Below are 14989 nucleotides of genomic sequence, written 5' to 3'. Positions count from 1 at the left end.
CGCATTGTGAGAGGTGACCACAGTAGATTAGATCGATAAAAGTACAAGTAAAGATGGGCTCATCTGGAAGATGTATTGGACAATGAGGAGGAAGCAAGTGATACAGCAATCATTACCACACCTGCAATTGCATCTGAATGAGCCAAGGGCAAGCGAGAGTGGTGGTGTTGATGTGTGTTAAGGCAGTGTTACAGGTGATAGTGGATTACACTAGAGTGTCATGGAGGGAACGTTGACTGAGGAATACTGACAAGAGAGCAGGAGAAGATGGTGCCTTTTCAGTTTCTATTATCTGTTTGAATTTCATCAACAGTCAGTTCTGGTAAATTACTTGTAATGTGCTCTAATCATTTGGTTACTATGTTGCAAGACCACCATTTTACCATTGGTGTCTGTAATGCGTTCTGCGATCTCGACATTTGTTATGCCCATCCTTCTTGTAATATGTGAAAATTGAAATGTTTTCAGTCCCTTTTAAAGTTAGATGATTCTACAATGTTAAAGATATTTTTGAATTCTTAACACTCACTATTTGAAAGAAGTTTTCATCCCTGAACCTCCGAAAATGTTTTTCTGTATACACTGCTCACTCCAAGACAGTTGCAAACTCACAATTTGTTTGATCAGCTACAATTTTCAGAGCATTTTGTTAATCATAGTATAATTTCTCTCAAAATGTGCATTCCTGCTGCTTGTACATTGCGACAATATTCAAAATCTCACTAATACGCATGAATTTTCATTGACAGTTTCTGCTCCACTGTCACTGAGAACTTAGCCCTCACTCCCAATCTGGTCCATCTTTTCATTATCTTGTGAATAATTATTCCTTTATCGTTACTATACATTACTGTTGATAAACTAATTCTGGTTGCTATTGTTAATAATAACGCATAACTTTAAGTTTAATTTCTACACTTTTATTCTGTATGTTAAGGAGAAGACATGGTTTAGCTTCTTTTAGAATTTTTCTGAGAATGGTGATGCTAGTTTTCACTCTGACAGCTTACTTGTCCAGTATTTATAGTAGAAGATACATTGAACCAACCATTAATATGAAAGCATACAGGGAAAGGGTTAAGTACCATTACCCACACTGCAGAAGTAGCATTAAACAAACTAATGGGGCAAAAGGTAGATAAGTTCCTTGGCTCTCAAGGCTTGCACCATAGGATTAAAAGAGGGAGCTACAGAGATAGTGGATGCATTCCTTGTAATTTTCCAAAAATCTTATGATTCTGGAGAAGTATCAGAGGATTGGAAAACTGCCATTGTGACACCCTATTCAAATAGGAAGGGAGGCAAAAAGTGGGTAACAATTGGCCGAACAGCCTAACATCTATCACTGGAAAATATTGGAATCAATTATTAATGAAATAATAATAGAACATTTGGAAAATTATAATCTAATCAAGCATAGGCAGCATGGCTTCATGAAAGGGAAATTATATCTGATTATTTGATCACAGTTTTCCGAGGTAGTCTCAACCAGATTAGGTGGAAGGGAAGCAGTCGATGTGTGCTATATCTGGAATTTCAGTAGGTGTTTGAAAGTACCTCACAGAAAGTTAAACCATTAGATAAGAGCACATGGTGTTGAAGGTAGTATATTGGCATTAATAGAGAACTGTCTAATGGGCAGGAAACAGCGAATGAGGATAAGGGGATCTCTTTCAGGTTGGTGACCTCTGACCATTGAGGTTCCATAGGGATAAGTACTGGAACCCAAATGTTTACAATATATATTGATAACTCAGAGGAAGCCAAATTTGCAAACAACACAAAAGTAGTTGGAAAGACAGATTGTGAGAGGGACCTAACAGCACAACAGTTTCAAAACGGATTGATAAGTTAAGAAAGTGGGTAAAAGGTTGGCAAATGGAGTATAAAGTGGGCAAATCTGAAGTTATTTTAGAAGGGAGAATAAAAGAATAGAGTATTATTTAAATGGAGAAACCTGTAGAAAGCTGCAACACAAAGGGACTTGGTGTACTTGTTCACAAACCCCAAAGCAAACACATTGGGTGCAACAGGTATTCAGGAAGTGTATTGTAATGTTGGAGGTAGTTGGAGTATAAGATTAGAGAAGTCCAACTACTAATGTACAAGGTGAAGGTGAAACAACATTAGAAGTATTATGAGCAGTTTTGCTCCCCTTGTTAAAGAAAAGATACGAGTTTAATTGGAGGCAGTGCAAAGAAGGTTCACTAGGATGATCCCCAGTACAGAGGAATTGTCCTATGAGCAAAGATTAAACAGGATAGGACTCTACCCATTAGAAGAATGTGAGGGGATTCTTAAGGAACTTAAAGGGTAAATGCTAAGAGGATGTTTCCCCTCATAGGAGAGTCTAAGACCAAACGATGTATTCTTAGAATTAGGGGACGCCAATTTAAGACTGAGATGAGGAGGACTTTTTTCCTCTTTCGGGGGTTGTGAGTCAATGGAACTCCTTACCACAGACACTTGAGGGGACAAAGTCCTTATATATATTTGAGTCCAAATTAGATAGATTCTTGATCAGCAGGGGAATCAAGGGTAATGGGGAAAGGGCAGGAAATTGCAAGTGAAGAATATCAGATTAACCATGATCCTACAGAATGGCGAAGCAGGTTTGAGGGACTGAATGGCCTACTCTTGTTTCTATTTCTCATGGTCTTATCAACTGCGATTATAACACTATATCGACAAAACTGACAGAATTCAATGAAATTTAGAAACCAACTCTGAGCTGATCTGATCAATGGCTTCATCAACAATAAAAATCAGTTAATGAGAATTGGAATCAATCTAGAGATATTAGTGTCTTATATGGGCCAGATTCAACTAATAAAATATTGAAAACACTTTAATTACATTAAACATCAGCACTTAATAAATTCTAAGTGCATCAGATTTTGATTAATTCATTCTCAGCATCACATGGTTCTACACAGACTATTTGATAGATAAATATCATGGAGATCATGAGGACTGCAGATGCTGGAAAGTCAGAGTTGATAAAATGTGGAGCTGGATAAAGCATAGCAGGTCATGCAGCATCAGAGGAGCAAGGGAGTCAACATTTCAGGCAGGATCCTTCATCAGGATGGGAGAGGGGAAAGGGGTCTGAGAAATAAATAGAGTGAGGGGGGTGGGGCTAGGGGAAAGGTAGGTGCGATGGTGATGGGTAGATAGGAGGTGATTGTGATTGGTCAGTTGGAAGTGTTAGGTGGGAAGAAAGATGGACAGGTTAGGTCAGGTCAAGAGGGGGCTGGTGGGCAGGGCACAGAGGGAAGGCTGGCCGTGGGATAATTTGGTGGATGAGGAGATTTGATGACAAGTAATGATGGCAGAATTGTATTATAAATACAAATTTGCATTTTATATCAAATAACAATTTTGAATGCAATAAAGATTCCAAGTTTTTCATTCAAATAAGGATTTAATGTCAGGTCCTACATTTCCGTAATTTCTGCACTGATTATTGATTAGATAAAACAATACACGTACAATGACTGCAATGCTGTTACCTTATCAGGACAATCTTGACATTGTTTGGAGCATTCTTTATAATTGCTGATGCATTTTGATGGCTTCTTCCATAAAGTATCTGGCTATTAATCTGAAAAATTAAAAAGCTAATGAGTGACAGTTAGAAAATATACTGGCTACTGAAATAATTAAACAACATAGCAACTTCCAGTAATTACAATTTAGAGAATGTATTACTTAACATTGTGGAATTTTTCATTTTTACGGAACTTGCATTACAGTAGTCAGAAGGTCTCAAGATTTTAGAGGGGAGTACTGATATAAGAAACAGAAGAAATCAGTCAGATCCAAGTTACTGAAAATGGACTGAGAAGTCAGTGTGGATTGAAATTTTTTCGGACTGGAGGACAGTATACATGAGGTAAAAACAATGACTGCAGATGCTGGAAACCAGATTCTGGATTAGTGGTGCTGGAAGAGCACAGCAGTTCAGGCAGCATCCAAGGAGCTTCGAAATCGACGTTTCGGGCAAAAGCCCTTCATCAGCCTGATGAAGGGCTTTTGCCCGAAACGGCGATTTCGAAGCTCCTTGGATGCTGCCTGAACTGCTGTGCTCCTCCAGCACCACTAATCTAGGACAGCATACATGCACAACTTGTGAACAAAATGGAGTTTATGATGATACAAAATCAATTAGGAAGAAATCAATGGGTGGTAAGTAGGGTTTCAGAAGTAGACAGTATTGTCAATATGGGAGTAAACAATTTGTTGATGTAAAGTTTAAGACTCAGTTCTGGATCAAACAGAATTGCAAAATGGGGTGGAATCAGTGCTAAGGGAGTGACATTCACGGGGCCTCGCATGGTAGGGCACGAGATATGGATTAGATATCCTCAATGTTGTAAACAATCTTGTTTCATTCATGGTGTAAAAAATGCAAGTATTTCTGTGATGTCATGCTTTGATGGCAGGTGGTTTGGAAATTACTCATCTAACTTCTCAGTAGTTTCAGAATACAGACAAGAAAAGCTGTTATTGAAAATCATTCATGTTGGAAAAAAAACCTTACCAAAGACTGTAAAAGAATTTCTCAGTTGAATATAATTTCAGTAAAACACCATTATAATGGCAATCTTATAATTCTTTTACAAAAACACAGGCTTATTATTTGAGTTGTTGGCAATCTTGGTAATTTAGTTTATACATTTTACTGGTAAGCTATCCTATTAGAACATTACTTAGATTGAATTGAATTGAATTGAACTTATTGTCACATGTACTGAGGCACAGTGAAAAGCTTTGTCTTGCTAGCAATACAGGCAGATCACAGAGTTAAGTAGCACAGATAAGTAACAGGTAAACAGCAGCAGAAACAAAAACGCAGATACAGGCGAATGTTAAGAATTTATGGGTCCATTCAGTATTTAACAACAGTAGGGTAGAAACTGTTTCGAAACCAGCTGGTGCATGTGTTTGGGCTTCTGTACCTTCCCCGCCCATGGTAGAGGTTGTAGAAAAACATTGCCAGGGTGTTTTTGCATATCTTTATCTGAGTAACCATAGAACTGGCTGTGCACACAAAAAGAGGATAATATAATTCAAGGAAGGGTGCCTGATTCTATTTAGTCAAACAATGGCTCCTTAAAGTGATATTATAATGAGCTACCTTACAAAATGTAATCACTTGTTGGCAATTACGACAGTCCATTGGCGCACAGAAAGTCCCATAAATAGCAGTATAATAAATGACCACTTAACCTACTTTGCTACCAGTGAAGCATGAGTGCTGATTAAGACATCAAGAGAACTATGATCTTCCTTCAAAAAATGCCATGGAATCCTTTACATCCATCAAAATTGGCAGACAGTGCCTATGCTTTGTATCTCATCTGAAAGGTCAGCTCATTTAACAATGCAGTATCTCTCTGAAATGCACTGAAGTATAACCTGGATTATGCTTTCATGCTCATGAGTGGGGAGTGAATTTTCTAACAGAAAGTCAAGAGGACTATCACTGAGCCAAACGACTTGAGGAGGCAGTTTAAGTCCATAAAATAAGTTGCAGGATGCTCTTCACTTGTATAATGATGGCCACATAGGAGGAGGACTTGACAATGAAGAGGGAAGCACAGTACATTCAACCATAGTGTTTCAAAAACAAATAGTTCATCTGGAACAGACAAGGTCTGTTGTCCTCAAACATTTTAAAAATTTCTTTGTGTGATGTGGATATCACTAACTATTGAGCTTTCAGCCTGGAGAAGGTGGTGGTGAGCTGCCTTCTTGGACCGCTGGAGTCCTCAGGGTATTGATACAGCAACACTGTTTTCAGGAAGGGAGCTCCTAGATTTTAACCCAGCAGTAACATAGAGAAACCTGTTCCAGGTTCCCAGCTTGTGGAACAGTCATGAAGTGGCAACGTCACGGGACTAGCAATCTAGAATTTCAGGCTAATATTCTAGAGACAAGGTGATATGATAGATGGTGAAATCTGAAATCATCAATAAAAATTCTGGAATAAAAAGCCAGACTAATGGTGACCAAGAAGTCACTATCATTTGCTCATCAAGAAGCCCATTCAGTAATGTTCTTTGCGGACGGAAATGTGCCATCCCTATCACAGTCTGATCTACATGTGACTGCAGACCTACACCAATGACCCATTGCCCTTCACACATTTAGGAATGGGCAACATAAATGCTGGCCTAGCCAGTAATGCTCACATCCCATGAATGAGAAAAATAGTCAGGTTGAAGAAAACATGCAGGTGGTAGCATTAACATTCATCTGTTGCCCTTGTCCTTCTAAGTGGTACAGGTCAAGGGTTTGTAAGGTGTTGCTGGAGGAACATTGGTGAGTTACTGCAGTGCATTTTGTATATGATACACATGCTTCTGTCATTATGCACAGGTAGTGAAAGAAGTGAATGCTGAAGGTAATGTATGAAGAGCCTGTTAAACAAGTTGCTTTGTTCTGGACAGTGTCAAGCATCCAGAGTGTTGTTGAAACTGCACCTAACCAAGCACGTGGAGAGTACTCTTATCACACTCTTGACTTGAGCCTAGTAATTGATAGATTTGCACTGGGTAAAGAGAAGGTGGGATACTCACTGCAGAATACCTAGCCTCTGACCTGGTCTTGTAAGCACATAATTTCCACGACTGATCCAGTTCAGTTTTTCACCAGTAGTAATCCCCCAGGATGCAGAATTCAGTGATGTTATTGCCATTGAATGTCAAGGGGTGGCACTTAGATCCTTTCTTGTTTGAGGCTGTCATTGTTTGGTACCTTTTGTGGTGCAAATGTTACTTGCCATTTATCAGTCTAAACCTGAATGTTATCCAGGTCATCCTTGCAGACAAGCTGATAGAAAACCAAGTGTGTAGGAACTGGTCTTTCTCAGATTGGCAGGATGTGACACGTGGGGTCCTGCAGGAGTTAAGTGCTGAAACCTGAACAATTGACTATTTAAATCAATAACTCAGATGAGAGGAACAAAGACACAATAGCTAAATTTGTAGGTGACACTAAGATATACAGGAAAAAGTATGTTGTGAAGATGACTTACAAAATGTAGACTCAAACAACTGGGCAAAAATTTGGCAGATGGAGCAGAATTTGGGAAAATGTGAACTTGTTTACTTTGGCAGGAAGAATAAAAAAGGCAGAGAAGTATTTAAATGGAAAATAACTACAGAATTCTGAGGCGCAGAGGGATTCAGATGTTGCAGTGCATGAGTCACAACAAGTTAATATGCAGATATGTAAGAGATTCAGGTAGTTAATGGAAAGATAACCTTGATCACAAGAGAAACTGAAAATGAAAGTTTGCATTGCTTCAGTTATACAGGACAGGATACCGATGAGAACACATTTTGAACACCCTGTATTTAAAGAAGCATATAACTGCATTGGAGGTGCTTTCAGAGGATTTTAACAAGACCTGTAATCATTAGTTTTCTTACGAGGAAAGACTGGGAAACTGAGCTTGATTCCACTGGAGTTTAGAAGCTTGAAAGGTGACATCATTGAAACGTATAAGATCATGAATGGTTTTGACAAGGTAGATATGGAAGGATATTCCTCTTCTGGGTGAATATCCAGAACTGGGGAACACAATTTTAAAATTTGTGGTCATTCTTTTAGATGAGGAGACTTTGTTTTCTCTCACAGGGTTCAAATTTGGAACTCTCTGCCTCAAAAGGTGGGTGAGGTCCAGGTAGATAGATTCTTACTTGGCAAGGGAATCAAATTATTGCTGCTAGACAGAAATCTGAAATTTATAACATTAATAGAGCAGCCATGAATTTACTGAGTGGCAGTGCAGACTTGACACACAATGGCCTATTTCTGCTCTGAATTCATATGTTCATGTGTTGCTTATGAACACAGAATGCTTCACTATTTGAGCCATCATGAATGCTAGGAGAAAGTGAGGACTGCAGATGCTGGAGAGTCAGAGTCAAAAGTGCTGCTGTACTTTTCCACTATAATGAACAATGTTGAACATAGTGCATTCATCAATAACTATCCCCATTTCTGACCTGATTATGGAAGTAAGATAACTAATGAAGCAGATGAAGATGATTGAGCCTAGTACTCTATCTTGATGAACTTCCAGCCTTTAAACATTAAACGCTGCAAAGCTGCTAAGTACCACTGGAAATGCCAGGGAAAAATAAAACATTAATGGGGATGAGGACATCAATAGTTAAAGATGCCAATACTAACAGCAATGCGGCAATTGGTGCGGAGACGTGAAGTTTGAAATTCAGAACATGCTGGTGAGGAAACAGGGGCAAGCTGTTTTCCAGGAACAGAAAGTGAAGAACACTGGGATTGGAGAAAGGGAGCAAGATGAGGATATAAAAAAATGCAAAGAACAAGTCCGATAACTTTTTATTCAGTTGCAATCTCAGAGTTAGCACAACTTCACAAAAACAGTGAGATGGAGGGGTGACTCTGGAGAACCTTGTGTGATACAAGTTTACTTGAATACAGGAGAAAGGAAAAGTCAAAACACAATCAGCCAGGATTATTTATTTGTAGATCACAATTTCAAAGAACAGGTAGTTAATCACTGGAAGGTCTGAGAGGAGAATTTGGTGTAGAGACCGCTGTGGAGTTTTAGATGGCAAGCGTTCTATGAGAGAATTTGGGGTGTGGAGGATAGCAAGATGTCTGAATGACGAGAAAATGTCAGAGGAATTAAGAGTACCATAGGGATGGGCTTATTGAACCTAGCATGTTTGCACTGGGGGCTAAACAACAAATTGACAATGTAAACGTTCTGCTCTATTTAAATTCAGAATAAGTAGCTAGAAAATTTTCTCTTCAATAGCACAGAAATAACTGGATAATTTGAATCATTTAAAAGATCACTTGAACAGGCCACTAGGTCTACGTGAAGAGAAGGAGAGTTTTTTTTATTTGTCAGTGATGTTATGAATGCATTTATACGGATATAAACTGGGCAAGTTCAAACCAAGTGAATGGTTTCAAATAGTTTAAAAATCTTCAATTCTGCAGGATTTGTGGTGCTTGTCTGTTATTGGTTGGTGGCTATTTCTAAATAGAAATGGTGATTGGTTAGTTTTGGAAATGTTTGTACATTTTTAAAAAAAAACTCTCTGACAGTGGTGAGCTGATTTTAATCCCTGGCTGGAAGCCAGTGGGAGCAGTTGGTAATTTGAGTGGAAATGAGAGTCAGAGGATTTGAACTGACATGCTTCATTTGAATGTGCCAGTCAGGTGCTTTGCCATTTCCAGCAGAAAGTGGCAGCTGGCCAGAAAGAGCAGATGCTACGTCCTGGAGCACAAATGTTGCTAGGGTACTGTGGCTATGGGGAGAACCCATGGTAGAAAACATTCAGACTTTCATTGTGGGGCTTGGAGAAGTTACTTATCTTGACTCCGATGAAACACTGGACAAACAATACACACGATCCCACAAAGGTGGAGAAAGCAAATGAAGAAATACTCATGGCCATACCATCATATAAAACTTCCAGCAATCATGCAAACAGATTGCCTGCCTTGTTGGTTGGGCCTGTTGCATAAAATAAGCAAGTCTCACAGATAAAACATGCCTATTTTGAAAATGAGTAAGGAATACTGGCAATCATGGAAAGCAGTTAATCTGTTGATAGTAATATACTTCTAAACCAGACCAAATTGTAATAGTTCTGAAATTTGAGATAAATTAAAAATGGTCAATCCAGGCAATGGTTTGTAGTTTCTTGTGGCAAATAATAATTAGATGTAGAGGAGTACTGCCCACAGTCAATTTTATTAACTGGACTAAGTGCTCAGCCAAGCTTACTGTTTTCATATCCTTATTTATTGTTTCAGTGAGGGAACGTAATAAATGCTTTGGTGTTTCTTGATAGAATAATATGTCTTATTTCTTTTGATAAAGGTCTCTAGGCTGTAAAGGCCTGGTTAATTAGCAAGTTATATTTTTTTTTAAGCGTTCATTATTGTGAGCTCCAATATCTTTGGTTATGGTATTTCTCTTTGAAAAAGTGCATTGATATAGCATCTTTCATTTCCATAAGATGTCCCAAATTGTTTTATGGCGAATGAAGTATCTTTTAAGTGTATCATTGTTTCGATGTTGTTCCACAGCAAGATTCCACAAACAGCAATATTATTTTATATGGTGTTGATTGAGGGATGCATACTGGCTATGGTTAATTCTCCTGCACTTCTTCAAAATAGTGTAATAGAACAGCTTATGTGGCAGATGCGACCTTGATTTAACACTTCAACTGAAAAAATGCAACATTGTCAGTCCTGATTTGTGCACTCAAACTCTGGAGTTAAACTTGCAACCTTCTGATTCAGAGATGGAAGTACTATCAACTTAGCCACAGCTGGCATTTTGAATAACAAATATTAGGTGATGGGCCAAGAGAAAGCTGAGAAGTATTGGGGAGAGATTCTAGCATCTGGGCTGATCAGAATAATTTATCCTCTCTTACTATTTACCAAGATGATATTCTTAGAATTTGTGGCTGCAGGATTTTCCTTTTAATATTTGATATTTTTTGAAGCATTTCTGTATTCTGTGTGACTGAAACTTTATATGTATGGCAAGTGTAATAATAGACTTTGAGATTGCCATTTTGTCTCTGAACATAATAAATGAACTTAAAGAAGCAGTGATTGCTTCTTTCTCTTCACATATTCACCACATTGCCAAATTGCAAGACTTCTTTATTTTTTAAGCATTTACTTTCATTATATTTCAATTGCTATATTGAAAAACCAAAGAGACTAAAAAGAATGCAAATAAGCAATTTACAGACTGCCACAGCATGTCAGTTTGTAATGATTTTCAACTAATTTATGTCCTTTTGTTGAGAAAAAGAAGGTATTATAGGTCCATCAATTTTAATTGATGACCAAATGGTAGCCAACAACTTGACTACACTCAGATGCAAAACCTCATGAGAGCCAAATAGAGGTGGTCAGGGTCAGCAAAAATCCATATCTAATTACAGCACCACCATTATACGAGAACTGTAACACAGGGGTACATATATCATTGTAAGAAAACAGCTGAGTCAATCATAAATCTAGTCGAACATTGCAAATTTTCATTTGTCTCATGAGGCAAAGACCTTAAACATTTGAAGTACATAGATTGCCAATCTTTCTGCAAATACTAGCATTTAAATTAGTTTTTCAAATTAAAATTAAAATACTGGATGAGGCAGCCAAATTACAAAAAAAAAGACAAATTTAGATGTATGAATATAGTGCATTTTAAGAACAATGATCTGGAAAGTTGGAAATTTGGATGGTCTTTCACTGTGAATTTTTAAAATCATTGCAAAAGCTATGCTTTTCAGAGTAGCCTGTGGTGAATATACCTATCAAGCAGTCCTCATTTTGTATTCAGTCAGCAGCCAATGATGAGAGATTACAATGCAAACACAACTAAGCTGATGCAGTGAATAGTTTCAGTTTCCCTCAGCTACTACTGAGCAGGAAAGTTATCAGGCTTTCAGCAAAAATGCATAACGAATACAAGAGGACGTGGACCTGTAAAGGAATCAGCATCATTTTCTTTAAGCTGTCATTTCAATTTACTAAAGCATCCATTTCCTTTTTCTACTGTTAGTGTTGTGACATGAATAAAGAGGTGATGTCAGGCACAGTCTGATCTGGAATAAGATGCCAACTCATCATCCTTCCATCTTTTTGTTCAATTTAATATTAGTCATAAAAACAAACAAATAAATTATTTGCAATCCAAAAAGAAAACAATTTCATTAAATACTAAGGGCAAAATATTGGAAATGCTGAAAATATAAAATAAAAATAGAAAGTGCTGGAGAAACTTAGTTGATGTTTAGAGCATAAAAACCACCATTTTTTTTAGCTCCTTTCAGTTCTGAAAACAACTGGTTTCAGACTTGAAATGTTACTTTTGTTTCTCTCTCCACAGATGCTGCTAGATCTGCTGAGTTTCTCCAGCATCTTCAGTTTCATTTTCGTTCAATTATTTCTACATGAAATAGTTCTCAATCAAACTACTGTTGTGTTGGTTCTGCATATCACTTCCCTTTTGAGTGCTTCGAAAAGTCAACTGAATACTGAAGCTTTGAAAATGAATGAGAATTCATTCAAAAGGTTATTTTCTTGGCAATAAATTGCCTCTAGTCCAACATTTTAATCATACAGCCCAGATCAGGTTACAGCCATGTGTATTTGTGCAAATGTACACAATATATAAGGATACAAACGCCCTTTTAACAGTGCCAATGTTGAGGGCGGGGATGGGTTTTGCACTGAGGTGGCAGGGTCACTGGAGCATTCCAGTTCAGTGAAAGCACTCTGAAGACTCCAGATTACATAACTGGTCAATGTTAAACTTTATTTTCAGAAGTAAAGCAGGATTTTAAAGGAAGAGAAGTAGGTGGTAAGATGAAGTTTAGCGAGGAAATCAGAGAATGGGAACAAGAGGGGAAATACTTGAGTCAAAATAAAAAATATACATTATTTAGCACAGGGTAAAGGCTTGTAGATAGAGTCATAGAGATGTACAGCATGGAAACAGACCCTTCGGTCCAACCCGTCCATGCAGACCAGATATCCCAACCCAATCTAGTCCCACCTGCCAGCACCCGGCCCATATCCCTCCAAACCCTTCCTATTCATATACCCATCCAAATGCCTCTTAAATGTGCAATTGTACCAGCCTCCACCACTTCCTCTGGCAGCTCATTCCAGACACGTACCACCCTCTGCATGAAAAAGTTGCCCCTTAGGTCTCTTTTATATCTTTCCCCTCTCACCCTAAACCTATGCCCTCTAGTTCTGGACTCCCCGACCCCAGGGAAAACACTTTGCCTATTTATCCTATCCATGCCCCTCATAATTTTGTAAACCTCTATAAGGTCACCCCTCAGCCTCCAATGCTCCAGGGAAAACAGCCCCAGCCTGTTCAGCCTCTCCCTGTAGCTCAAATCCTCCAACCCTGGCAACATTCTTGTAAATCTTTTCTGAACCCTTTCAAGTTTCACAACATCTTTCAGATAGGAAGGAGACCAGAAATGCATGCAATATTCCAACAGTGGCCTAACCAATGTCCTGTGCAGCCGCAACATGACCTCCCAACTCCTGTACTCAATACTCTGACCAATAAATGATAGCATACCAACCGCCTTCTTCACTATCCTATCTACCTGCAACTCCACTTTCAAAGAGCTATGAATCTGCACTCCAAGGTCTCTTTGTTCAGCAATACCCCCTAGGACCTTACCATTAAGTGTATAAGTCCTGCTAAGATTTGCTTTCCCAAAATGCAGCACCTTGCATTTATCTGAATTAAACTCCATCTGCCACTTCTCAGCCCATTGGCCATCTGGTCCAGATCCTGTTGTAATCTGAGGTAACCCTCTTCGCTGTCCACTACACCTCCAATTTTGGTGTCATCTGCAAACGTACTAACTGTACCTCTTATGCTCGCATCCAAATCATTTATGTAAATGACAAAAAGTAGAGGGCCCAGCACCAATCCTTGTGACACTCCACTGGTCACAGGCCTCCAGTCTGAAAAACAACCCTCCACCACTACCCTGTGTCTTCTACCTTTGAGCCAGTTCTGTATCCAAATGGCTAGTTCTCCCTGTATTCCATGAGATCTAATCTTGCTAATCAGTCTCCCATGGGGAACCTTGTCGAACGCCTTACTGAAGTCCATATAGATCACATTTACTGCTCTGCCCTCATCAATCTTCTTTGTTACTTCATCAAAAAACTCAATCAAGTTTGTGAGACATGATTTCCCACGCACAAAGCCATCTGTAAGCAATTGTAATGATTAAAAAAGACAAGGCCATAGAATAATTTTAATATAAAAAATGACCATTTTAAAGTGGGGAGTTAAAATATGCATTTACAATATTTTTCAAGTTGGGTTGCTTGGTCTTTTGATAGAGGACTTTAATCTGCTTGACTGTGTCTTGGGTTTCAGAGATGTTGAAAAAGATAGGGAGGAGTAATGTATTATAGTTATATCCACAGAGATGGCCATTTATGACTTTGATTAGAATTTGATATTGTTGGAGGAATAGAGTAGCAGAGTTTTATTGATAGGTAAGAGAAACCTGGAGAAAGAAGCAAAGGTACCCAACAGATAGTGTGCAGTTTTGGTTATAAAGACATCTGTGAGCTTTGCATGTCTGAACTGAGTAAGGAAATGAATGCCCTTTTAACTGATATAACAGTGCCAATGTTGAGGGCTGGGATGGGGTTTGCATTGTGGTGGCAGGGTCACTGGAGCATCCTGGTTCAGTGAAAACACTCTGAAGACTACAGATTACAAAAATGGTCAATGTTAAACTTTATTCAAAGAAACATAACATGCCGTTATTTAGTTATCCCTAAGTCAGTAACAAAAGAAAGAATCCACTTTTTTTGTCTGTGTTTTACACTGTATGATTAATCCTAATAAAGTTAAAAAGCTTTTACTTCATGCACTTGATACAAGTAGTAAGAAAGTGATATCCATATGACACATTCAAAGAAATGGATGCACACAATTCATATTATAAATGCTTACTTCCAAAAGTTCATCGCCAATCTGTATTCTCCCATCCTTTCCTGCAGAACCATCAGGATTGATGCCAACTACAAAGATGCTCATACGAGACCTGTCCTTGTTGCCAGCAAGACTGAGTCCCAGACCATTCTTATCCTTTTCAAGTTCAATAATATGTAGATCTCCTGGCAGGTCTCCATATTTTTGCCTGATCTTTTCTGTAGTAAGAAAAAACAAATAAATAAGAAAATCCAATTGTAGAAAGGAGAAACGCACACATACATGGGGAGAATGTGCAAACTTCTCACAGTCACCAGAGGCCGGAATCGAACCTGGGTCCCTGGCACTGTTTGGCAGCCGTGCTAACCACTGAGCCACCATGCATCAATTGAAGGTCCTGCACCACACTCTCAGCCAGCACATTGCTAATTCCAATCAGTTGCTGTGTTAAAATGTTTTGTA

At 38.5% G+C, this 14989-nt stretch overlaps 1 protein-coding gene across 5 annotated transcripts in view; it reads right to left on the bottom strand.

Moving 5' to 3' along the window:
- Nucleotides 1-14989, bottom strand: part of patj (PATJ crumbs cell polarity complex component) — a 390366-nt gene that overhangs the window by 121182 nt on the left and 254195 nt on the right. For all 5 annotated transcript variants that reach the window (XM_072574241.1, XM_072574240.1, XM_072574242.1 and 2 more), the window contains 2 exons: nucleotides 14549-14745; nucleotides 3513-3604 (listed from right to left, as the gene is read on the bottom strand). In XM_072574241.1, coding sequence (XP_072430342.1) covers nucleotides 3513-3604; nucleotides 14549-14745 — 289 coding nt within the window. The remainder of the gene's footprint in view (nucleotides 1-3512; nucleotides 3605-14548; nucleotides 14746-14989) is intronic.

The sequence above is a fragment of the Chiloscyllium punctatum genome, chromosome 7 (genome assembly GCF_047496795.1).
Source record: "Chiloscyllium punctatum isolate Juve2018m chromosome 7, sChiPun1.3, whole genome shotgun sequence".
In the NCBI taxonomy this organism is placed as follows: Eukaryota; Metazoa; Chordata; class Chondrichthyes; order Orectolobiformes; family Hemiscylliidae; genus Chiloscyllium; species Chiloscyllium punctatum.
The sequence above is the reverse complement of the archived record's forward strand: the minus strand, read 5'-3'. Positions and strand labels throughout refer to the sequence as shown.